Source organism: Camelina sativa, chromosome 16 (genome assembly GCF_000633955.1).
Source record: "Camelina sativa cultivar DH55 chromosome 16, Cs, whole genome shotgun sequence".
NCBI classification, from domain to species: domain Eukaryota; kingdom Viridiplantae; phylum Streptophyta; class Magnoliopsida; order Brassicales; family Brassicaceae; genus Camelina; species Camelina sativa.
This window is the reverse complement of record NC_025700.1, coordinates 27571563-27595569: the sequence shown is the minus strand read 5'-3', so window position 1 is coordinate 27595569 and position 24007 is coordinate 27571563. Positions and strand designations below refer to the sequence as shown.

The 24007-nt window shown below is 37.1% G+C and overlaps 3 protein-coding genes and 4 long non-coding RNA genes across 42 annotated transcripts; 3 read left to right on the top strand and 4 right to left on the bottom strand.

The window, feature by feature from the left end:
• LOC104754119 (putative F-box/kelch-repeat protein At4g39600) lies at positions 1994-2368 on the top strand. The gene has a single exon (XM_010476269.1). The coding sequence runs from the start codon at positions 1994-1996 to the stop codon at positions 2366-2368; it is 375 nt and encodes a 124-aa protein (XP_010474571.1).
• On the top strand, positions 6930-7933 carry LOC104754117 (putative F-box/kelch-repeat protein At3g24610). The gene is made up of 2 exons (XM_010476268.1): positions 6930-6934; positions 7219-7933. The coding sequence occupies exons 1-2, from the start codon at positions 6930-6932 to the stop codon at positions 7931-7933; spliced, it is 720 nt and encodes a 239-aa protein (XP_010474570.1).
• Positions 8617-10249, bottom strand: LOC104752851. The gene is made up of 3 exons (XR_002035893.1): positions 10183-10249; positions 9458-10053; positions 8617-9319 (listed from the first exon to the last, which is right to left on the bottom strand). It is a non-coding gene; the product is annotated as an uncharacterized LOC104752851 (long non-coding RNA).
• Positions 10319-10725, bottom strand: LOC104752850. The gene is made up of 3 exons (XR_762025.2): positions 10662-10725; positions 10502-10580; positions 10319-10418 (listed from the first exon to the last, which is right to left on the bottom strand). It is a non-coding gene; the product is annotated as an uncharacterized LOC104752850 (long non-coding RNA).
• LOC104752849 lies at positions 10876-11581 on the bottom strand. The gene is made up of 4 exons (XR_762024.2): positions 11455-11581; positions 11271-11348; positions 11096-11171; positions 10876-10910 (listed from the first exon to the last, which is right to left on the bottom strand). It is a non-coding gene; the product is annotated as an uncharacterized LOC104752849 (long non-coding RNA).
• LOC109129394 lies at positions 12775-17310 on the top strand. Of its 36 annotated transcripts, XR_002035688.1 has the most exons (21): positions 12775-12904; positions 12992-13039; positions 13130-13146; positions 13288-13342; positions 13433-13505; positions 13607-13679; positions 13768-13894; positions 13973-14035; positions 14105-14249; positions 14369-14430; positions 14575-14620; positions 14806-14889; positions 14976-15045; positions 15138-15210; positions 15329-15362; positions 15452-15487; positions 16281-16363; positions 16487-16574; positions 16767-16868; positions 16974-17035; positions 17179-17310. It is a non-coding gene; the product is annotated as an uncharacterized LOC109129394 (long non-coding RNA). The 36 variants fall into 36 exon arrangements; XR_002035682.1 differs by having other exon boundaries at positions 12775-12900; positions 13607-13894; XR_002035693.1 differs by having other exon boundaries at positions 13130-13342; positions 13863-13894.
• On the bottom strand, positions 17413-20031 carry LOC104754116 (calcium-dependent protein kinase 19). The gene is made up of 9 exons (XM_019237483.1): positions 19612-20031; positions 19109-19454; positions 18805-18948; positions 18533-18685; positions 18327-18442; positions 18083-18250; positions 17865-17992; positions 17688-17787; positions 17413-17605 (listed from the first exon to the last, which is right to left on the bottom strand). Exons 1-9 carry the CDS (start codon positions 20029-20031, stop codon positions 17507-17509), a joined length of 1674 nt encoding a protein of 557 aa, XP_019093028.1. The 3' UTR covers positions 17413-17506.

Sequence of the window (24007 nt, the reverse complement as noted above, 5' to 3'; positions counted from 1 at the left end):
ATTAATTCTCTCAACTATCCTTATAACCAAACAGAATAAAAATATTTTAAATATCCATATATATAATATTCTATAGTTAATATTGATATATAGAAGATTTATTTCATATTAAAAAAAAATTATTCTCCTATCATCTTTATTTATTTTAAAATTGAAATGTAGTTAATCATCGTATCTTATTATATAAAGTTGGGTTTTGAAGTTAGTCATTAACAAGATTTTGACATGTGTCAAGTTATCAATCTGAGATTTTGACATGTGTAAATATTTAATAGGAAGAATTTGATTACAACAAAAAAAAATATTTTGTTTTAAAAAATATTAATAAAGTAAAAAGATAATTATAAAAAATTTCAGAATTTAGAAAAAAAAAAGTTTTAAAAAATAATTATAAGGAGATTATATCTATATCTATATATATATATTCATAAAATTAGAAATTATAATATTATTTACTTATTTTTAATTTTAAGTGATTAATTATTAAAAAATAGAGGCAAGGATTAAGGAAAATATACTTTTAATTATTAATTCTAAATTTTGTACTCACTTCTATATAATCAAATATCACCTCATATTCATTGCTTTCAACTTTGTTTAACTGGGAATATATTTTAATGGGAAGATAAATTTTTCTTATTTTCTTAAATCAAAATTTTCTACTACTTTCTCCTTTTTCAGTTGGGAATAGGTAAAATTAGTATGTTGACCAAAAAAAAAAGATTAATATATGAGTATTCTTTTTCTAATACTGTATTTTAAAATTTATTGTAGTATTTTTAGATTGTTTTAATTTATATTTTAATCTTTAAATGATTTGGGATTCATATATTAACATGTTTATAATTTTCTATTGTTTCTTTAATCATGCCAAATTAATTTTCTTTCAATTTCTCAACCTTGATTGGTTGGTCATAATTTTTTTTTTTTTTTGCAAACATAATTGTTACCATTATTCATTCAATCCCAAAGGGAGACAACGAATAAAAGCTCATAAACCTAATGAATTGATAAAATAGGGTAATCAAACACAAGCGTACAACAAACATAGATAAATAGATTGGAAAAAATAAATCGTTGTTCATAGATCCATAGGAACTCAAAGACTCTGACACCCTAGTTTGCGGAAATGTTTAAAAGAATTGATTTAGCCACATACGTCATCAAAATGCACTTATTTTTTCAGTCAAGGGTCCAGAGAGAACTTCATGATGGATGACATTTCTGGAAGTGATTGTCGAAATTGTGCGAATGAGGACAAAGCAAAAGAAATAGATGTAGGGCCCACTTGGGAAGGTGGACTCATAGACTAAGAGTAGACATGGGCTCACTAAACAATGTGGCGGTTGAAGCGTTACAAAGACAGAATCATGGTGTGTCAAAGACACTTCCACGAATACATTGAGAAATTTAGCATTAGTTACTATCAAAAGATTTTGTGACGATTGAAATAGGTTTTGACGTTTATTGGTCGTCGGAGCAAGCTATTTTGAGATAGTAAAAAGACGTGAACATTTCCTCTCCACACACAGAGTCGAGGTTCTCTCTATGGTGGAGAAGGTTGGACACAAGGTTATCTACCCAACAGAGGAAGGTGGAGGAGGTTGGACGCAAGATTATCTCTCCAAGGGAGGTTGGCGGAGCCAAGGTTCTCTCCATGATGGAGGAAGTTGGACGCAATGTTCTCTCCATAAGGGATGAGGGCGGAACCAAGGTTTTTTCCATCGCGGTCATACATTATTGTGATGATACATCATTGATTTTATATTGTGTTATCTATAAACACATTAAACCAACTATTTTACTTTCACTTTGGTATAGTTACTATCACAAATACATTGAGAAATTTAACATTAGTTACTATGAAAAGATTTTTTTTGTGACGAACGATTGTGAATTCATAATAGGACATGGTTTTGGAACATGAACCATAGAACCATTATATAAAGTAGTTGTAGTTCCATAGTTGTTCTAAAGTGAATTACAATTAGGTATGACCGGAATGCCACCACAGAGTAAAAGGAGGAAGATGACGACGTCATGGTCGTCGTTGCCAGACGCGGTAGCTGTGAGTTGCATGGCTCCCGTCTCGAGATTGGACCATGCGAACTTATCCCTCGTCTCAAAAAGACACCGCTCTCTCGTACTTTCCCATGAGCTCTGTAGCGCGCGAGCGCTTATTGGTTGCATCGAGGCATCTTTCTACGTATGCTTACGCATCTCTCCTGATCCAAACCCACGCTGGTTCATCCTCCTCACCCGTACTCGCCAGCTGAGGCCGATCCCATCGAACCCTAATCAGGCTCCGGAGTCATCCTCTTTTGTGGTGGTGGATTGGGGACTTTACATGATCAGTGGACTCTGTTAAGCCGGTGACCTAACGGATAGATTGTCAGCAACGTTACCAACAACCACAGATAGATTAGAGAGAGATAGAGAATACTGAATAATATTTTGATTGATTGAACATAAGATGCGGCAACCCTAAAGTGGGATAGCCTTAAATACAATACTCATAAGGTTTATTAAACGACAACATTTCACTTATTCCATAAACTAGTAAAGACTCTCTTTGGGGCAGAGTCTCTCCCACACTTCACTCATTCTTCCTTCAGCCACTTTGCTTCTTGAGCCAATCTTGTCTTGACCTTCTTCCTTTAGTCCTTATCTTCTTCTTCATGAAGGTAATGGGGACCCTTAGCCTATCAATACTCCCTCGCAGTAAAGCGACCTTTTCCTCAAGGTCGAAATCCGGAAACTGAGCCATCAAATCCGAGAGTGACTCCCAAGCAGCTCATCCACATGAGCATTTGCACTTGGTGTATCCCCGTACCTCAACAGGCGTGGTGGCTCTCTACCATAAACTGCGAAGAATAGAGTTGTCTGCGTCGAGGAGTGGTAGGACGAGTTGTACCAGTATTCTGCCCACGGCAGCCATTGTGCCCAAGATGATGGCAAAACACCGCAAATAAGTCTCCAAACATCGATTTACCACTTCGGTTTGCCCATCAGTTTGCGGGTGGTATGCGGTGCTTCGGTGCAATGCAGCTCCCTGCATCTTAAACAACTCAGTCCAAAAATTGCTCAGGAAAATTCGATCTCTGTCCTACACTAAAGTTTCAGGGAAACCTTGTAACTTGACCACTTCCCTTATGAAAGCTTCTGCAACTTTTTTTTCTGTGTATGGGTGTTTCAGGGGAATGAAATGGATGTACTTGCTGAGCCGATCCACCACCACCAAGATAGAGTTGAACCCCCTTGAGTTTGGAATCCCTTCTACAAAATCCAAACTTAGGTCAGTCCATACCTGTTTCGGAATGGGTAGAGGAGCAAGAAGACCCGCGGGAGACAGAGTACTGTATTTCTTCTCCTGACAGGTTTGGCACTTCGTGATGTACTGGACAACATCCTTTCTCATACCTCGCCAATACACCTCCTGAGTCAACCTTTTGAAGGTTTTCAGTGCACCTTCGTGTCCCCCTGTAACGCTTGAATGGAACTGTTCAAGTAAAGAAGGCATCAAAGAAGAATCTGAAGGAATGATTAATCTTCCTTCCTTGGACAGTAACCCTTGCTCCATTCGAAAACCCTCCTTTGTCAGACCATTCTCGAGTTCACCTATCACAGACCCATACTCCTTGTCTGCATTGAGTTCTACCTGAAGCTTCTCCTTGTCCAATGTGAGAGGAGCTATGAGTGACAGTTGCATGAAAGCTTCTTCATGAGGTCTCCTAGACAATGCATCCGCCACCCTATTTTCCACCCGTGGTTTGTACTCGATACGATAGGTCAATCCTAACAACTTTGCAGCCCATCTCTGCTGGACAGAGGATACGACCTTTTGGTCCAAGAGATGTCGCAAACTCCTCTGATCAGTTTTGATCACGAATTCCATGCCTGTAAGGTAATGCTTCCAACGAGACATTGCCTTGAAAATGGCCAAGAGCTCACGTTCGTAGACTGACTTGATTATTCCAGAGGATGAGAAAGCTTGACTCAAATATGCTATTGGTCTTCGGTTTTGAGACAATATTGCACCAATCCCAGCTCTAGAAGCGTTTGTCTCAATGGTGAATTCATGAGTAAAATCCAGCAAGCACAACACATGTAAGCTAGTAATTGTTTCCTTAAGTTTTTGGAACGCTGTCTTTGCTTCTCCTGACCAGCAGAACCCATTCTTCTTCAATATTTCAGTCAACAGTCTAGCAATCTGCCCATAATTCTTGACAAACCTGCGGTAGTAACCTGTTAGTACTAAGAATCCTCTTAGCTCCATGATGTTCTTAGGGACTGGCCACTCTAACATTGCCTCTATCTTCTCAGGATCAGTAGCTACCCCCTGTGCAGAGATGATGTGACCAAGGTAGGCTACCTTGCTATCTCCAAAAGAACACTTCTTCCGGTTAGCGAAGAACTTTTGTTTCTACATCAGTTGGAGCACCGTCTCCAAGTGCGTTTTATGTGTCTGGACATCGGGGCTGTATATGAGAATGTCATCGAAAAACACTAACACTAACCTTCGGAGATATGACCTGAAGAGGTCATTCATAATACTCTGGAATGTCGAGGGTGCATTTGTCAAGCCAAAGGGCATGACAAGGAACTCATAATGCCCTTGATGCGTTTTGAAGGCTGTTTTCTCCACATCTTCTTCCTTCAACCTGATTTGATGTTATCATGATTTCAAATCGATTTTTGAAAACACCGTGGCTCCACTCAACTCATCAAGGAACTCCTCAATCACCGGTATGGGATAGCGATCAGGGATGGTTATCTTGTTCAAGACTCTGTAGTCGACACAGAAACACCATCCTCCATCCTTTTTCTTAACCAGTAGTACCGGACTCGAGTAAGGACTGATACTAGGCCTGATCACCTGAGCTTCTAGCATTTCTTTCACCAAACACTCAATCTCATTCTTCTGAATGAAAGAGTACCTGTAGGGTCTGACGTTCACCGGAGAAGCTCCTGCCTGTAAGGTGATGGCATGCTCTCGGTTTTGCCTAGGAGGTAACCCACAAGGCGGCTCGAACACTCCTTCATATCTGCTAGCCACGGACTGTATCTCTTGTGAGTGGTGTGTTTCTGTAGGTGGTTCCTTGTTTTGGAATAATGTGGTCAAATCCAACAGATATGCCTCCCCACTGTGTTGCATTAGCCTCTCCATTGACTTGAGGGAAACCTCTTCTTTGGATAAAGCAGGATCTCCGACTAATGTTACCCATAACCTACCAATCTTCCAGCTTAAGGTACGGTTGAGCCAATTTATACGAGTATCTCCGAGTGTTTCCAGCCAAGTGTACCCGAGGATCACATTGGTGGCTCCTATCTCGAAGATGGAGTATTCCTCCATGATGTCAATACCTTGTATGTCCAACGACACTCCATTACTTGCCTCTTCCCTTATGGATTTGGTCCCCACCAACTATCACGCCAAACTCTCTGTTACTTGTGATGGCCAATCCCATTTCCTTGACCAACCGGTTGGAGATGAAATTGCAAGTAGCTGCGGAGTCTATCAGTACCACCACATCACGGTTAAGGATTTGACCCATCATTTTCATGGCCTTTTTTGAAGTTATTCCGGCTATGGATCCACGGGTCAGCGTATACACCTCCTGTTTTTCTTCATTTTCACACCCCACCTCCTGAGGTTCCAGTTCCTCCACATTAAATTGCTCAGCGTCTTCTTCTTCATCAACCTCCAAACATTTCAAACGCTGAGGCTTACACTTGTGTCCTGGTGACCACCGCTCCCCATAATGTCTACAAGGATTGAACCCCTTGTTCTCCTGTCCCGAGTTGGGCTTTCGCACCTCCTTAGGGTTGTCAAAGGGTTTCTTGTTAGCATTCCAGTCACTCCCTCGTTGGTTACTGGAGTACTGTTGGGAAGTATTGTCAACCATTGGACGTGAGTAGCTGCGTGCCTGATAGCTCATGTTCTCCGACTCCTGAGCCTCCACCAAACGAGCCATGTCTACCATTGCGATGAGATCTGGAGGTCTCGATCGCACCAATGGGTCCCTAAGGCCCTTCTTCAACCCTTTAAGGAAGGCTGCTTCCAACACATCACCTGGAACATGTGGTAGTTCAACAGACAGCTCTTCAAACTGGGCACGATACTCATCCACCGTTCCCTTCTGCGTCAGATTCATCAGATGATCTACCGGAGAACATCCGCGACTGGGTTTAAAACGCTCCTTGAAGCGATCTCTAAAGTCCTTCCAGGTCACGATTTGAAATCGATCCTGCGCGTACAGCCATCAAGTGATAGCTTGACCAGTCAAGCCGGTTAGTGCTTGGTCAAGCTTCTCAGACTCGTGGGTCTGGATCGTGACAAAACATTTCTCCACACGAAAGATCCAGTCTTCTGGATTACCACCTTCGTAAGTCGGAATGTCAAATCGCCTGGATCTGGGGGATTCGCGAGGCTGGTCAAAGGTCAGAGTAGGGATTTGCAGCTCAGAGGGTCGGTTGTAGTTCTCTGGCGGCGGGGGCAAAATCCCATCACTCTTTGACTTTTCCAAGGCTAACGTGGGTGATGGAGAGGGTTGGAACTGGTTACATGGGGCTGGAGTCGGGAACCCAGGTGGAGTTGCGCTGCCAGGTGTGCCGTAGATCTCGTTGCGCAGAATCTGGGACACTGCTTCTTGCAGGTAGACAAGAACCTTGTCGTGTTTCTCCATGCATGAAGTGAGAGTATCTGGTGTCAACGGAGACTGGGAGGTATCCTCGAGCTCAAGCGAAGGGTTCTTCGGATCTAAGACGACGGCGGGTACGTTTGTCGGAGGAGCCATCGTCAACTCTCAATGAAAGCACCAAATTGTTAAGCTGGTGACCTAACGGATAGATTGTCAGTAACGTGACCAACAACCACAGATAGAAGAGAGAGAGAGTACCGAATAATACTTTGATTGATTGAACATAAGATGCGGCAACCCTAAAGTGGGATAGCCTTAAATACAATACTCATAAGGTTTATTAAACGACAACACTTCACTTATTCCATAAACTAGTAAAGACTCTCTTTGGGGCAGGTCTCTCCCACACTTCACTCATTCTTCCTTCAGCCACTTTGCTTCTTGAGCCAACCCTGTCTTGACCTTCTTCCTTTAGTCCTTATCTTCTTCTTCATGAAGGCAATGGGGATCCTTAGCCTATCAGACTCATAAAAGGCAAACCCACTTCTGATGTCTGGTTCCTCGATTGTTTCTCTAGTACATGGCACCGTGTCCCGTCCTTGAAAGTGGCTCGTGCTTCCCCAGCAGTAAGCTTGCTCAACGGGAAGATATATGTTTTTGGAGGCTGTGAGGAGTTTGGTTCAAACTGGGCTGAGGTATTTAACCTAAAGACTCAAACTTGGAATACTTTGACAATCCCAGAGATACCCCACGGTATCCACCAAAGTGTTGTGATTGAGCATAAGGTTTACGCTGTTGATGAGGAGGAACAAAGCTTATACTTCTTGCCAAGTGAAGGTACATGGAGAAAAGGGAAGAAACAGGATTCTAAGCCAGGAAACAGACACGATTGGTGTGCCATTGGGAACTTGTTGTACTGTCGTGGTACTCATGGGAGAATACTATGGTGTGAGCCAGATGAGTTGGATTGGAAGAAGGTGAAAGGTTTGGAAGAGTTTCAACGGTCTCTCTCTGGTTCGATACTGCTTTGCTTGCACTCTGTACCAACCAAGGTCAAATATGATATCAGCAGACTCGGTAGCAACTCTGCTGGGAACATTGTCATCTTCTGGAACGCCCATCTCGGAGATCCTGAGAGTTTGGAGCTTTGGTCTGACGAGATTTCAATGGAGAGACGCCAGGGAGACGAGGTTTGGGGGAAGGTTGTGTGGTTCGGTGCTGTTTACAAAGTTGATCCTCTCTCACACTCATATAGCGTTCAGGTCTTACATTCTGCTTCTATAAATGTCTGAAATTCTAATATTCTCATTCCCTTGCTCTTTAAACAATTCTTGTTATTACTTTTTCATCTGCCTAATGCTAACTTTTATTTATATCTTGCACTTTGTTTTTTCAATCTGTTAGGACATATTGAACCCACTTGTATATATTTCTTTGACTTGGTTTGATTGAACTCTGTCTTTCTCTGCCTTATAAGCTCCACTTAATGATGAGAAGCCGTAGAGCAACTCTGGTGGAAAACACTTACATTGTGGACTATTTTATATTTCTGTCAAGTGATGAGATAGGTATTTCTCGTCTACAAAGATTACAAGATACATTTGTTTAATTTTATAGATGTGTCTCGTTCCAAGTTGTCTTATCAAAACCATGATTAAATCTGAACTAGTTATGATTTAGAAGATATCTCATAACTAGTTCAAACATTGGTTAATGGTTCTATGCATTGTTGTGTCTTTGTGCTTTAGTTTTGTATGCAGGTCAGTGCGTGGTTTGCCATTTTGGTTTGATTAGTGTCTGAGGTTTTTGCATCGAATTCTAGTGTCCCCTTCACTTTCTTTCTCCATCATTGCTGTTCATTCCCAAGAAGGTCCTGTTCTTGAAATGTGACTGGCAGAAGCAGAAGAATCATGATCTCTCTATCTTCCAATCATATTTTACCTAAACTTTCTTCTTAAGTGATACTTACCCTTAATGTTTACATCTCCAAGAATGGCTATGTTTACATCTCCTGTTCCGTTCAGTGGACTCAAAATCTTCATTTATCTCTAAAGGGTTTGGCATTAGGGCCAGTGCCATAGTGAGAGGCGAGAGAAAGAAGAAAGTGAAGGCGAGACATACAAAAATTACTAATTCCTTTTTTCCCAAGACAGATCAGATTCAGGCCAAACTGAGACTGCAAAACTATAAATTGGGTTTCAGAGATTTGTAGATTGAAAGCTCTTCTTTTGCTTCAGTGAACATAGCCATTAACTCAGCCACAATATCTTTGTCATCGTACTTCATCACATACCTATTTAAAAAATCATGATTGGTACTCTTCAAAACAGAATGCATTGGCGGCAGTTCGCTTCCTTTGTCTCCACCGAGAAATCGTTTGGACATGAGAGCTTTGATTAAGTTACACCTTGGTACAATCCTCTTCTCTAGGTTGTTGTATCCAAGTACCTGAGGGATCAAAACCAAGGCCTCTACAGGGCAATTCATCTCCTTCACCAGAAACTCTATCTTCTTCTTTACAGTTTCTACAGATAAGTTAAGACACGAAGGCTGGCGTTTGACCATCAATAATCACAAACTCATCCCTGGTGAATCCTAACCCAACAAAAGTTTCAAAACAGTTGGCTATCTTCTTCTCTGAGTGAGAAGACAACACAGTTTTTTTGCCTTTGTCTGCTCTGCAAAAATTAAAAGAAGACAACAACTTAACAAAATGATAAGTAGGTACTACTGAAACCAAAATCATAAATCGTGAAACACCATCAAAAGAAGACCAAAACGCATCAACTGTTAGCAAAACCGCCAAGAAACATCACCTGTTAGACTAGATCTCCAGAAATAAGCATGCAAGAATTATCCTATAGATATCAGCATAAACGTCAGTTGTAAATTGACAAAGAGTAGTAACAAATTATCCCATCAAAAATCATACCTGCTGCTTAAGCTATTTTAACGCAAACAGTTGTCTATCCAACTTCTTGGAGCATGAGAGTGAGATACAGAAACAGAGAAAAAATACCAACGGGAAAGAGAACAAAAACCTGAATAAACCACATCCACATGTCCATCCTTGTGTATCATAGGAGCTTAGACATAAGCGTACCACCTAAGAGACTTCATCAAAACAAAACAAATGGCATTAGCAGATTTAGCACCAAAAAGAACAACTTAAAAATATTCAGGTTTAGCAGACCTAAGATACCAACACCTAACCTCGAGTTTCTATAACAAAAGACAGGGACTTGAGCTAAAAACATGAATCCCAACATCACTAGGAAGATCTACTTCCAACCTGATTACAACATACTTTGGAGGGAAACAAGGAACGTATACTTGAATAACATGAATGTAACAACGATCAGTAAAAGCCATCACTGGTCAATTTTAGGATCCTTCTCCAGTCTCCGCAAACCTAAACCAACAAAACAAAAACGACAAGTAAATAACATGTAATAAGGCAAAAAAAACCACCGATGCAATTTTGAAAATTCAGAGGGCAAATAGAAAGGCGTTAGAGCAAGGAATCCGTGAGAAGACCTACAAACTTAGCCTGGAGAAGATGCAGTGATCATATCATAATCCGCATCCAAAACACCTGCAAGACGAAGAAGAAAGGAACGTAAGGAACAAAAAAAAAAGAGTGTAAAAGAAGTGTTAAGAGGATGAACAAAACCCTTGAAAACGTTTAGGACAGAGAAGAAGCGAAGCGTGTCCTTGTCTCCTTTTCTCCTTGTCTCCTCGAGACATCACCCTCATGATAAAAGGGTCAACCATAACCTGAAATAACAGAGCAATTAGTATATAACATGTAATTAGGAAAACAGAGAGTAAAAGAAGAGTTAAGAGGAAGAACAAAAAACCCTTGAAGACTTTAGCATAGAAAAGAAGCGAAGCGTGTCCTTGTCTCCTTGAGACATCACCCTCATCGATAACCATAACCTGAAAGAACAGAACAACAAGTAAGTCACATGAACATATTCATTAAGAAAATAACAACTTGATGCAATTTAGAAAACAAACCCTGGAAGCCATCACCGATCAATCGTGTATGACCTTCCTCCACAAACCTAAAGCAACAAAAAACAACACGTAAGTAGACAAAACCAAAGTGAAAATTTAGAAGCAAATAGAGATGCGTTTAGAGCCTATGTGTGCTCTGCAAAAGTTAAAAGAAACCAACAACTTAACAAAATGATAAGTAGGTACTACTGAAACCAAAATGATAGAGTGAAACACCTATAAAGACATAATTATTAGCTTCCAAAACATCTGCAAGACGAAGAAGAACAAAGCACCATTAAGGAACCAAACCAAAAAAAAAAAAAAAAAAAAGAGAGTAAATAAAAGAAGTGTTAAGAGGAAGAACAAAACCCTTGATTGAAGACTTTAGCATAGAAAAGAAGCGAAACGTGTCCTTTTGAACATAATAAAAATATTCAGTTTAGAAACCAAACCTTAGAAGAGTAACATCGAGTGACAACGATCAGTCAAAGCCATCATTGAGCCATTGTAGGATCCTTCTCCACACACCTAAACCAACAAAACAAAAATAAAAACAACAACAAGTAAATCACATATGTAATTATGAAAAACAGAGAGTAAAAGAAGAGTTAGGAGGAAGAACAAAACCTTAGCACAACGAAGAAGCGAAGCGTGTCCTTGTCTCCTTGAGACATCATCCTCATCGATAAAATCATCAACCATAACCTGAAATAACAGAGCGAGCAACAACTAAATCACATGAATAAATTCATAAGAAAGGAAAAAAAAAAAAATCAGAGTGTAAAAGAAGAGTTAAGAGGAAGAACAAAACCCTCTAAGACGTTAGAAGAAGCAAAGCGTGTCCTTTGTCTCCTTGAGACATCACCCTGAGCAACAAGTAAATCACATGAACAATTTCATTATGAAAAGAGCAACTTGATGCAATTTTAGAAAACAAACCCTAGAAGCCATCAATCGTTGACAAACCTAAATTAAAGCAACAAAAAAAAAGAAAAGTAAGTAATTAGAAGAGAAAGACAAACAAACCAAATTGAAAATTGAGAAGCAAATATAGATTCGTTTAGAGCAAGGAACCCGTCACAAACCCCTGGAGACGTAGTCTGGAGGCGAATATGCGACGATTTGATCATAATTCGCGTCCAAAACACGGCAACACACCTGCAACACAAAGAAAAAAAAAAACGTAAGAAAACAAAAACAGCAGACGAGGGGATTGAGAATTATAAACCAAACCGTAGGAGGAGTGAGAATTCAGAAGCCAGGGGAGCGTATGATCATAGATTCGCTACCAAAAGACGTGCAAGAAGAACAAATCAAAAACAAGTTAGAGACTCGTGAAGAATAATAATAACAGAGCGATCGATGAGAGAGACGAGACGACCAAACCCTAGAAAATTTCACAAGCGATGAATGATCGGAGTTGAAAACAACATCATCGCGTCGTCATGGACCCGTCGGGATTAGAAAGTATACCACACCAGCTTCCTTTTCAAGTAACGAAGGAGAATTAAAAACGAAAAAAAAAAACAAAAAGATGGAAGATGAGCGATGTGAGTAGTAGTGGAGCGTTATATTTATAGAGAATGTAGTATATGTCGGTCATGATTTAACCTACCTATTATTTCCTTTTCTATTTTTGAACCGTTAGATTTATTAATCTAGGCTTATAACACGAATATCTCTAGCTAACGGTCGCATTAAAAATTTTACGAAACAAAAGAAAAAGAAAAGGAAATTGCCAGCTGGAATTTGTAGGTTTAATGCTGATAACCGTTAAAACATAAATGCTTTAGATCTGGACCGTCTATAACGAAAAGGAAATATTGCCAGCTGGACAAAAGAGTCAAAGCTTGTTTGACTACCGACTTAATCTCAACCCGTTAAAACATGAATAAGATTAGATCTGAGCCGTCTATAAATATAATAATGCGCTCTTCTCATTCACATCTTTCCTCACTAATTTTTGTTTTCTTCTTCGTTCGTCGTTGCTCTCTGTAGTGTAAAGAAAGTCTCTCCGCAAGCTCTCGTTTTTTATTTGAATCTATTATCTATTTGATTTTCAATTGCATATTTCTTTTCTAGGGTTTGATTTCTAACTTGTTGTTGTGTTCTTTTTTTTTTTTTTTTTTTTTTNTTTGGATGATGATTTTATCAATCGATGACGATGGCTTTGATGGAAACGCTTCTTCTCTGTGTCAGGGGTTTTCTTCCTCTGACTCTCTAGTTCAGAACATCATCTTCACTCCTTCGTTTCGTTGTTGGTGACATTCTTAAAAACTACTTTTTTTTCTTTAATCGATCATTGGGTTTTTCTAGGGTTTGGTTTCTAACTTTTTTTTCTTTTTCAGGTTTTGATGATGATGATGATGATGGCTTTGAACACGAACTAGTCTCTGGTGTTTTTCTTTGAATCGAAACAGTTGCTTTTTTTTTTTTTTTTTTTTTTTTTTTNGGTTTTTAACTTGTTGTTCTGTTTTTCTTTTCAGGTTTTGGATTATTTCAGGTATTGGATGAGATCAGTGATGGCTTTTTAATGGACGGTCTTCATGGGTTTTGTTATTCCTCTTAAGTCTTAATACATCTTTTACTTTTTTTTTCTTCTATATATAAGTGAATTAACATCTCAGTCTCTCTTTTGTTGCAGATCGTGTGATGGCTTTGACTGATCTCTGTCACTCTCATTCAATGTTGCTCTTCAGGTTTTGGTTTCTAAGTTTCTAAATTGAATCGTTCAAGGCTTTTTATTTTTTTTCATGTGATTTTTTACCTCTTTGCTATTGTTATTTCAGGTATTGGATGATGCTTTTGATCGATCAGTGATGGCTTTGATGGACTCCTTCTTCTCTGTGCTACGTCTTCATTGTTGCTTTTGTTCTTCCTCTTAAGTCTTAATTCATCTTTTACTTCTTTTTTTTTTCTATATATAAGTGAATTTTAACATCTCAGTCTCTCTTTTGATGCAGATCGAGGAGGCACCTGGATTACTGACTGTGTGGGAGGTTCAAATAGAAAACATTGTGGGAGTTTAATTTTCAGGTTTAACATTATGATTTCTGCTCATTTTAACTTTCAGGTTACCTTAATATTGGCTATTGTTGATACTCTGTTTCTTGTGTACTCCGAGATGTTCTTGATGTCGACACACACATTCAGATGAGAGATGCTCCACATATTCTTTCCTAGACGAGGGTTTTTTTTAAGCTTTGTCCTTTGATGCAGATCCTCGAGGCAATGGTATTACTGTACATGAGGTTTGAACTTATAATCCCTAATTATGTATTTTTGTTTTGGTTCCCACTAAGTAATTAAATTTATTGTTCGTCTTGCAGGTGGTGTGTTTTAGTCCAATTATGATGGAGGGAGCATTGCATTCCCAGTGGTTCTTGTCACAGGTAATTTTAACTTGTTTCACTTAATATATATAAGAAATTCTTATTATTGACTCTTATTGTTTGATGCAGTCTGCAGATGCCAAATTAAATTACTCGCCGCTGCAGGGTGTGTTCTCAGGTCACAGTCCAGGCACTATGATTGCTTTGTTGAATTGAAATTTATCTTCTCGTCTAGAATCAGGTATGGTGCGGTGGTGTGTGACATTCTTCTACGGTATGATTTATATAACTTGTCGTTGTGTTGTTGTAGATTCTATGATGATGGATGATGCTATGGTCGATATGGCTAATTTGCTTTTTCTTTCTTTTTTTTTCTTTTCTAATGTCTATTAGGGTCTCTGCTACTAAGTATGGGCTCCTCTGATGCACAAGGCTGGTCATGTGGTTTATTTCAGGTACTTCCTCCTCTTTCCCTTTGGTATATGTCTGCTATTTTAAGTTTTGAACTGTGCCACATCAGGGACTTTCAAACATGACTTGGGAGTTTCAAAGAGAAAACATATTGTGTAATTTACATGTCAGTCTCTCTTTTGATGCAGATCCTCGAGGCACCTGGATTACTCTGTGGGAGTTTAACTTTTTCAGGTTTAACATTATGCTTTCTGCTGTATTTAACTTTCAGGTTACCTTAATATTGGCTATTGTTGATCCTTTGCTTCTTGTGTGTTCCACCAACAACTATACCACACCTCTATATACAAGGCTAATTGTGTTTTTTTCTTCTGGTTACATGTTACTAATTACTTGTTGTTTTTGTTTTGTTGGTTTAGATTTGTGGAGGAGGAGGATCTTAGGATTGACCGGTGATGGCTTTGACTGATCCTTATCACTCTCATTCAATGTTTCTCATCAGGGTTTGGTTTCTAAGTTTCTAAACTGAATCGTTCAAGGCTTTTTTTATTATAATCATGTTATTTACTTCTTTGCTATGTTATTTCAGGTATTGGATGATGCTTTGATCGATCAGTGATGGCTTTGATAAACTCCTTCTCTGTGCTAAGTCTTCATGGGTTTTTTTCTTCCTCCTTAAGTCTTAATACATCTTTTACTTTTTTTTTCCCTATATGCTTGAATTAACATCTCAGTCTCTCTTTTGATGCAGATCGAGGAGACATCTGGATTAGTGACTGTGTGGGAGGTTCAAATAGAAAACATTGTGGGAGTTCAACTTTCAGGTTTAACATTATGATTTCTGCTGATTTTAACTTTCCGGTTACCTTTAATATTGGCTATTTTTAATATTCTTTTTCTTGTGTGCTCCCAGATGTTCTTGCTGTGTACACACACATTCAGATGAGAGATGCTCCACAAATTCTTTCCTAGACGAGTAATTGTTCCTAACATTTGTCCTTTTTAACTTGTTTAATTTTGTTGGTACGCTTAAAACTGAAATTTATATCTCTCCCTTTGATGCAGATCGTGGATATCTTCTCGTCTATCATCTGTTTAGAGGTAAGGTTACATCTTCTTCCCCTAATGACTTTCAGAGATTTGCTATTGTTGGTGATGTATATATGATTGTTCTCATGTGTGTAGTCAGGTTTCCTTTCCCCTAATGACTTATGCTTAATTATTGCAGATGGACTTGATGGAGATGTGATCAGGTTTGTTGGAGAGATTTGATCGAGAGGTAAAATTTGCAGCTTTGGTTTCTTCTTGAAATTGTTTTTACAATTCAAACAGACCAAGTGATTTTGCGATTTCGCTATGCTGATTCAGGTAAGATTCCTTTCCAGCTAATCTAGTCTTTATCAAATCCAATCTTCAACCTGTTGGCATATATATATTCTGTTTTTGCTTGTCTTAATCATTTACATGGATGTAGTGTTTTTTTTGCAGGAGCTACTAACAAGCCACAAGAGTTGGATGACTTAATTAGGAGATTGGCAAGAACATTATCTGTCACCAGGCTTGTCTCGTGTTTGATGATGCTAATCCATTGGTGATCTGATCTATGTAACCAGCGGCAACTGATGGCTTCAGATGCAGATGCAGGGCACAATCTGATCTTTTTTTTACTTGTTCGCTCCTTAGTTTACACTACGCCTTTGCTGATTGATTTGATTGCTGCACATGTGACAAGAGGTGAAAGACGAGTGAGTGGAAATTTCAAATCTATGACATTGTAGTGGGTGATGCCATACCTCTCAACATTGGCAATCAGGTGAGTGATATGTTCTCTCCTATTCATTTTGTTTTTGTCCATACTACCATGTGTCTAATAGATATTAAAATGTATCTTTAGGTTTCAGACGATGTCTCTGATTTTGTTTACAATCCGATGATCATCTCATTCGTTCCTACTCAGTTGTGAAATCTTCGTCTACGGTTTGGTCTTTCTCTCTCCATCAATTGCTTTAAACTCTCGCTCCCTCTGTATGTTATTCTTCTTCTTTTTAATCTCTAACTACATATTTTGGTCTAGTAATTAAGTATTGTTTGTTTTTGCAGGTGTTTTGTTGGAAGCGAATCATGGAGGCTCCACTCCACCCGCTTCTGAATTGTCAAAACTCATCCTCCTCCTCCTCCTCCTCCTACGGTTTGATTTTACTTACTTGTCCTTGTGTTGTTGTTTGTAGATTCTGGTTGCTGATGATCCTATTATGATGATCGCTCTCACTGATTTGTTTTCCCTCCTGATTTTTTACTTTGGTTTTTTTTCTTTTCTTTCTAGTTACTTACTAATTACAGTACTTGGTTGTTTTTGAATTGCTTTGTTGTTTTGATGCAGATCGTCGTCACAGTCCAGGCACTAGGATTGCTTTGTTGAATTGAACTTTATCTTCTCGTCTACAATCAGGTAAGGTGCGGTGGTGTGTGACATTCTTCTACGGTATGGCTTATATAACTTGTCCTTGTGATGTTGTAGATTCTATGATGATGGATGATGCTATGGTCGATATCACTTATTTGCTTCTTTTTTTCTAATGTCTATTAGGGTCTCTGCTACTAAGTATGGGCTCCTCTGATGCACAAGGCTGGTCTTGTGGTCTATTTCAGGTACTTCCTCCTCTTTCCCTTTGGTATATGTCTGCTATTTTAAGTTTTGGACTGTGCCACATCAGGGACTTTTCAAACATGATTTGGGAGTTTCAAAGAGAAAACATTGTGTAATTTACATGTCAGTCTCTCTTTTGATGCAGATCCTCGAGGCACCTCGATTACTCTGTGGGAGTTTAACTTTTTCAGGTTTAACATTATGCTTTCTTGTTTAGTGAATGAGGAAGACGAAACAAAAACCTTAAAATCGCAATAACAAATCGGTTCAGTTTTAACCGAAGTTGGTTTACAAAATCATCTATGGAATTTGGTTAATTTAGGATTAAAAAAAAAAACCAAAAAAATTATGGACAGTTTATTATTATCCAAATTACACTGGAAAATTATGTACTTTGACAAATTTTATAATTTTCACACACAAAAAAAAAGATTTTATAAAGAAATAAAAGATTTAGGAATGTATGGTCCTCCTCAAATGGATTGAACCAACTTCGATTGTTGTGATTTTGATGAGCAGCTGCAGCTCTTCTTCATCATATTACAAAACTCTTGATAATTAATACTTCCATCCTTTTTAAAAGACAAACAAAAAAAAATGAATTAGAAAATTTGAATAATATCAATTTAACCAAATTATATTAAATTGACTTACATTATCAGCATCAACTTCTGAGATAATCTCTTTGATCATAGCATCATCTCCCATATTATACTCTTTCATTGCTGTTTCTAATTCGTGTCTCGAAATAAACCTACCAACACACATATAATGGTTCATCCGGTTTAAGTCTGCTTTATGAGTTTGGTACATATCGGTTTTCGAACATACCCGCTATTATCTTTATCGAAATGTTGAAAAGCTTTGAACAAATTCTCCTCTCTTTCTACTCTGAACCGGTTCATCGTAGCTGAGATGAACTCAATGTAATCAATCGTACCGTTCCCATCGACATCAGCCTGATCCGAAAACAATAACCAAAATTAATCTAAATCGGTTTATTAAACAAGTTTAGAAGAAAAAAAAAAGAACACAAAACTCTCCCTTACATCTTCCAAGAGTTGCTTAACTTCGGTTTCGGTTAACCTCGAACCGAGTTTTTCCAGTCCGGATTTCAGTTCATCGTATGTGATTGTACCGCTCTTATCAGTGTCCATGTTTGCAAACATTGTCTTGAGACCCTTTAGTTCCTCTTCTTTGAGATTTTGCGCAATAAACTAAAACCAAATCAAACCAATGAATCAAAAAACCGGTCTAATTTCACCACTAAACTGAATCTTGAAAGATACTTACTTTCAATGCAAGCTTCTTAAGCTTATTCATAGCCCGGAGTTGCTTCATCCGCGACAAAACCGCGCTATCAATTGGCTTATCAGAAGCTTCTCCACCTTCTCGTATCCACGGATGTTCTAAAGAAGAACCAAAACCGGTTCAATTTCCCTGATTTTAAACATTTAACCGAAACAAAACAGAGTATATATATACTAGTAAGGCTTAACCTAGGACTTGAGCTGCAGTAAACCGTTCTGCTGGATCATGTTTTAACATGTTCCTCACCAAATCCTTAGCACTCTCGGAAATCGATGGCCATGGTTCCGACTCAAAATCAATCTCTCCTCTCAAAATCTCCGCAAATATCCCCTTATCACTCTCTGCACACAATAACCAAAACTGTAAGACCTAGTACTAACTACTAAACTAGAGAAAACACAAAACCAAACCAAGTGGTTCAGTTTCTTCAGGGCACAAAGGTAAGCAAAGATCATTTTACCGGCCCAAAATGGAGGAGTGCCGCAGAGAAGGATGTAGAGTATAACTCCGGCGCTCCAAATATCTATTGCTTTGCCGTAGTTTCTTTTCAGAACTTCTGGTGCAACGTAATATGCACTTCCCACAATGTCTTCGTACACTTTCCCTGAAAACAAGGGATCAGTTTCGCGGGTTTTAGGCAAAACAGAAACAGAATAATAGTTTCTTGAATAGGAAGAAACAGCGTAAAGATCGTTTCTTAGGTTGCAAGAAAGAAAGTTTATCCCATTTATGATAAGCATATTTTTCTCATTTTGGCTAAATACCTTCTTCGATGAAAACTGAGACACCAAAATCAGTAGCTTTGAGCATTGAGGAAGCTTCATCTTTACCAGATAACAAGAAGTTTTCGGGTTTAAGGTCGCGATGAATCACACCCATGAAATGACAAATCTGTACTACTTTAACCACACTTCTAGTGATCTCTGCGGCTGCTTTCTCTGAGTAATGCCCTCTTTTAGTGATCTTATCAAAGAGCTCGCCGCCTTCGCAAAGCTCCATTACAAGATGAACACTTTGTCTGTCTTCATAAGCTCCTTTGATCTCAACAATGTTTGGTTGTCCTGATAAGTAATGCATTATCTGTATCTCCCTTCTTACATCTTCTCTGTCCTGTCACGTCAAAATCTATGGAGATTAATACTCTAATTGGTAACATGTCATAATTGCTGATCATTGCATAATCAGCAATAATGCGGATTACCAATCATAACCAAAAATATTCAAATTAAAGCAATGTAAAAAATATGAGGGTTTATAAGATTCTTGCCTGAGTTCTGATGAGTTTCCTCTTCAAGATGGATTTACAAGCAAAGTTCTTGCCTGAAGAGATCTCTGTACATATATACGTTATACCGAATTGGCCACGACCTAATTCGCGACCAAGGTTGTACTTCTCCTTAATGTCTTCAAATGGTTTACCTAAGATCGGTTCTGGTTGCTGCAAGTTGCTTTGTTTTGGATGATTCATTAGCTTTTGTTTTTCTTGAGGCTGAGGAATTGGAAGTGGAAGTGGTAGTTTATGAGGCTGCACCACGATTTGGAAAGTGGCTCTTGGAGCTGTTTGTCTTTGACGAGGTTGTTGTTTTGGTGTTATTTCTCTGCTCTGTAATTCTGTGTTTTGTTCTCCGTTATTGTCTTGTTTTGGTTTCTTGAGCTTCTTCTTAAGATTGATGCAAAGACATGCCATTTTTATGTTGTATTGAAGAAGGAAATTTTTAGGACATAGCCTTAGATGATGCGTTTAAGCTATTTGTTGGATTTAATAACGACACCTAAGCACGTTAATGTAATATGTTCTATAAGTCAAATGTGAGATACAAATTTTATAAAACCAAAAAGAATATAAATTTTAACAGCTTGCATAATTTTATTCTTATTTGTTATTATATTAAAATTATTTTCGTGTGGTGTCTTTGAAAATTTCCAAGGACACCAAGAAAATAAAATAGTCTAATGTTCATACAAAACGAACAATTTAATGGCGCCTTTTTAAGTGGCAGGCATGTTATCAACGCAGGAAGTCTCAAACGTGACATTTGGTTTTCTATTTTGGTGTTTTGGTCTTTTAACTTCTAGAAATATGGGTTTTGTGAGTTTTTCCTTTTCACATATATATATATCATGTCTGCAAATCCAGAAAAGAAACCACTAATGTAGCGTCCTCCAGTTCCCTATTAAGATTTTAAACAGTGTGGTCCAAGATGTCTCTTAAGGTATTGAACAATGAGACATGAAAACGCCAAAAATCAGAGGGTTCTTGTGGTGGGGACTAACCTTGGAATAATATAAAGAGTTGACTTGGAGAAGGAGAGATGCACCATATATTGCTTGGAGTTGTAACTACTCTTTCTTTCATCTCCACAAATCTTTATAATATGTTTAAATACAAATATGTAACATCAATATTAACGCTTAACAAACAAACAAACAAAAACTCCAATTCGGATTCATATTTGAAAAAGGATATAGTCTTTTGACTGTTTGCTCAAAAGTACAACCTATCTAGATTCATACTCAGAATCAGATTAGCATTTGGCCAGATTCATCGTTGTTGTATCTAAACGTAAAACATTGTTGCCAACCTATCTTGTCATATAATCATCTGAAGGAGATACGTTAATCGAGCGCTCACAAGGGTTCACTTGTCTTTATGTCTTGATCCGGTTTATGCACAAGAGAAGTTTCTGTGTTTGAAACCCTCTAACAGAACAGAGGTTCTTCTTCACATCTTGAAACCATTCTCTTCATGTGTCTTCTCGTGACAAACCTGCAGCATAATAAATTAAGAAATTGGTTTTGGTGGTGAATTATACAAAAAAAGGTTTTTGCACTGAAAAAAAATGATATATAGAATACAAAGCATAAGGCATAAGCTTTGTTGAAGCTTTAGGTGACATATTTGATGATTGAAAACCATTGGCTCTTTGTAAAGATACTCTTATAATTCGGATGTATAATGTATGTTTAGAATAATTTTTTCCCTAAAAGATGCAGTTTAAGTAACTATATAAAGTTGTTTGTACAAAAAAATAAAATAAATAACTATATAAAGTTCTTCGAGAATCTAATTACAACTATAAAGCATCAAGTCGATGAACGTATAATTGTTATTATAGAGAATCATATCAAACACTAAAATATATATCTTACTATAAAAATGTACAATACCATTTTTTAACTTTGCAAGTAACGCAGTAGTGAAATTGATGGACCTAATATTAATCCATTATTATTGCTAAAAGACTATAAGAGAAACTCTAGAGCGTTTTTTTTTTCCTTAAATTAAGTAAGTTTCACTTTCGGAAATCTCTATTTTCTGGTCCTAACACTTGTCAAAAAAAGGTTCATCTAATTTTCTGTCATACATTTGTGGGATGTAATTGATCTCTCATCAGTTTTCTTTTCTTTTTTTGTGCAACGTCATCAGTTTTCTTTTCTAAAACATAATATTTTCAACAGAAACATGTCCGCAAAAAAAAATATAATTAAAGATTCTAAATTATTATTAATTGAACGGTGAATAGAGAGGTTGGGAAGAGACATGAGAGCATGAAGAGAACTCTCTCTATTCAAAGGGACTTTTTCTGAAAAAAGGCACAGTGACAAAAGAGCCAAAGAGTCCCCAAAACATTTTCGACAAATTTGCCTCTATCATATGCTTTGACACAACAGTCTCCAAACTCATGTCACTCACTCTCATTGATCACTAATTCACTATTATACCCATTACTCCATTGTCTTCCTTAACATTATTAGGTATTTGATATACGATTCGATAAGGTTTCGGTTTGTTTATAAAAAAAATTGTTTAGGAAAAGAAATGAATTCCCATTAATTATGGTTCGAGTATACGTTAAAGAAACGATGTATGCATTTCACACATATTATAATTGGCAAGTGTTGAATCTATAGTACCCATTGAAATACGCTTCAAGGAGAGACATTGATCAACTATAGTTGGTTTAGAAATCACTTGGAACTTATAATAATCAAAGCGTACTAATCAAAACTACGTTGTAGGATCAAGTGACAGTATGATATGGCTAGTTACACGTAATGTTTGTAACTTGTAAGCATAAATATCCACTTTACTTTGCATATGTAACTCATTTAGTCAAAAGTGAATGTTGGGTCGGTTTGTGTATATGGGGGACTGGAGGAGTTACACATATTTGGACATAATAATATTCTTCTTCTCATATAACCTAACAAAAATTCCTATTGTAACATTAAAAGATTCATTTAAACTTAGTGGGCTACTGAGTTCTATATCATTTTTTTTCTTATTGTAAGGATAATTGGCATATTCCCAGAATATTGGTTTTGGTTGTCTTGTCATAATCAAACCATATGTTGCTATTAACTTATATTTGCATCTCACTACAATATTTTAAAGATATTCAATTAAGGAAAATTAGTCAAATAAAATGAAAGAAACACAATTGTCTAATTATGTAATTTAGAGATATTTTTCTTATATTAATATTGATCATGAAATTTTATTATACATATTTTAAATATTATACAAGCATAATACATTTTTCATCAATTTTTTATTATTGTCTAGAAACTAGAAGTTTGAATACCATATTCATATAAATGTTTTGGTATGTTGGGTTTGATTGGTAACAGAAAAGAGTATATTCCATACTACAATAGTATAGCATTACCAATCAAATCCTTTAAAAATTGTGTAAATCATCGGTTTTCCTCTCACCATCATCTCATATCATTTGAGATTTTTTTCTTTAATAGTTTTCTTTTTTGGGTAAGATAACACAAGATTGGAGAAAAGAAATGGAGGAACTGGGGAAGGAGAGAATATGAGATGATGTCCAAAAAAAGTTAACAAAACACGTTACCATTTTAATTATGTCCAAATGAAGATTTATAAAATGTACCCTCAGAGCTTTACAATTTCTACAGTTGTTAGACATATATGATGAAAATATATTTTTGTAACTTACATTGATTCGTCTTATTCATATTATAAACAACTCCATTTGATATATGAAATATTTAGATAATATGGTAATGTTCGTGCATCGCAAATTTACTGAAAGCGGTATTCTCAAATTATTATTTTTTTTAATATCATAATGATCTACTTAACAACAAAAATGTCAAAATTCATTAATTAGTGATCCATTAAAAATTATTAATTTCAATGTATATGCTAAGCCATTGATTCACCATCATGGTCTTAGCTGATAAAAAGACAAATAAAACTAAAAAAAAATAGTGTCTTCTTCTGGCTCGTGAGTGCCCACTTTGAAGTGGATTCTTTGGACTGTTTACATAAATTATGTTTCAAGGACACATCTGTTCTTGTTATCATACAACTTCCCTCTCCACATGATATCAATTACTTAATTTGATTATACCTAAAGGCTCATTAATAATCTCACATGTATTAATCAGGTTATTAAATTTATATGTAAGTAAGCCTGGAGCGTTACAATATTTGAAGACAGCATCTGATTCTTCATAAATCTGAATTTAATCATGGAATTAGAATTATAATTGTGGGAAATGGGAATAAAATAAAACTACTTGTTACTAATTTAGTCCAGATGATTTTATCTTTTATATGTCGTTTTCTTCTATGTTTTTTAAAACTCATGTTGCACTTATGATTTATGTAATTCCCAGCTAATTAAACT

Bases quoted from the DNA above. Each gene is read 5' to 3' on its own strand.
- LOC104754116 (XM_019237483.1), bottom strand. From the start codon at position 20,031: ATGGCATGTCTTTGCATCAATCTTAAGAAGAAGCTCAAGAAACCAAAA. The intron at 18,443-18,532 runs GTTAAGCCTTAC...GTTCTTCTTTAG, and splicing joins TACTGCAGCTCAAGTCCTAG to AACATCCGTGGATACGAGAA. The intron at 17,993-18,082 runs GTAAGGGAGAGT...TTTTCGGATCAG, and splicing joins TTAAGCAACTCTTGGAAGAT to GCTGATGTCGATGGGAACGG.
- LOC104754119 (XM_010476269.1), top strand. From the start codon at position 1,994: ATGACCGGAATGCCACCACAGAGTAAAAGGAGGAAGATGACGACGTCA.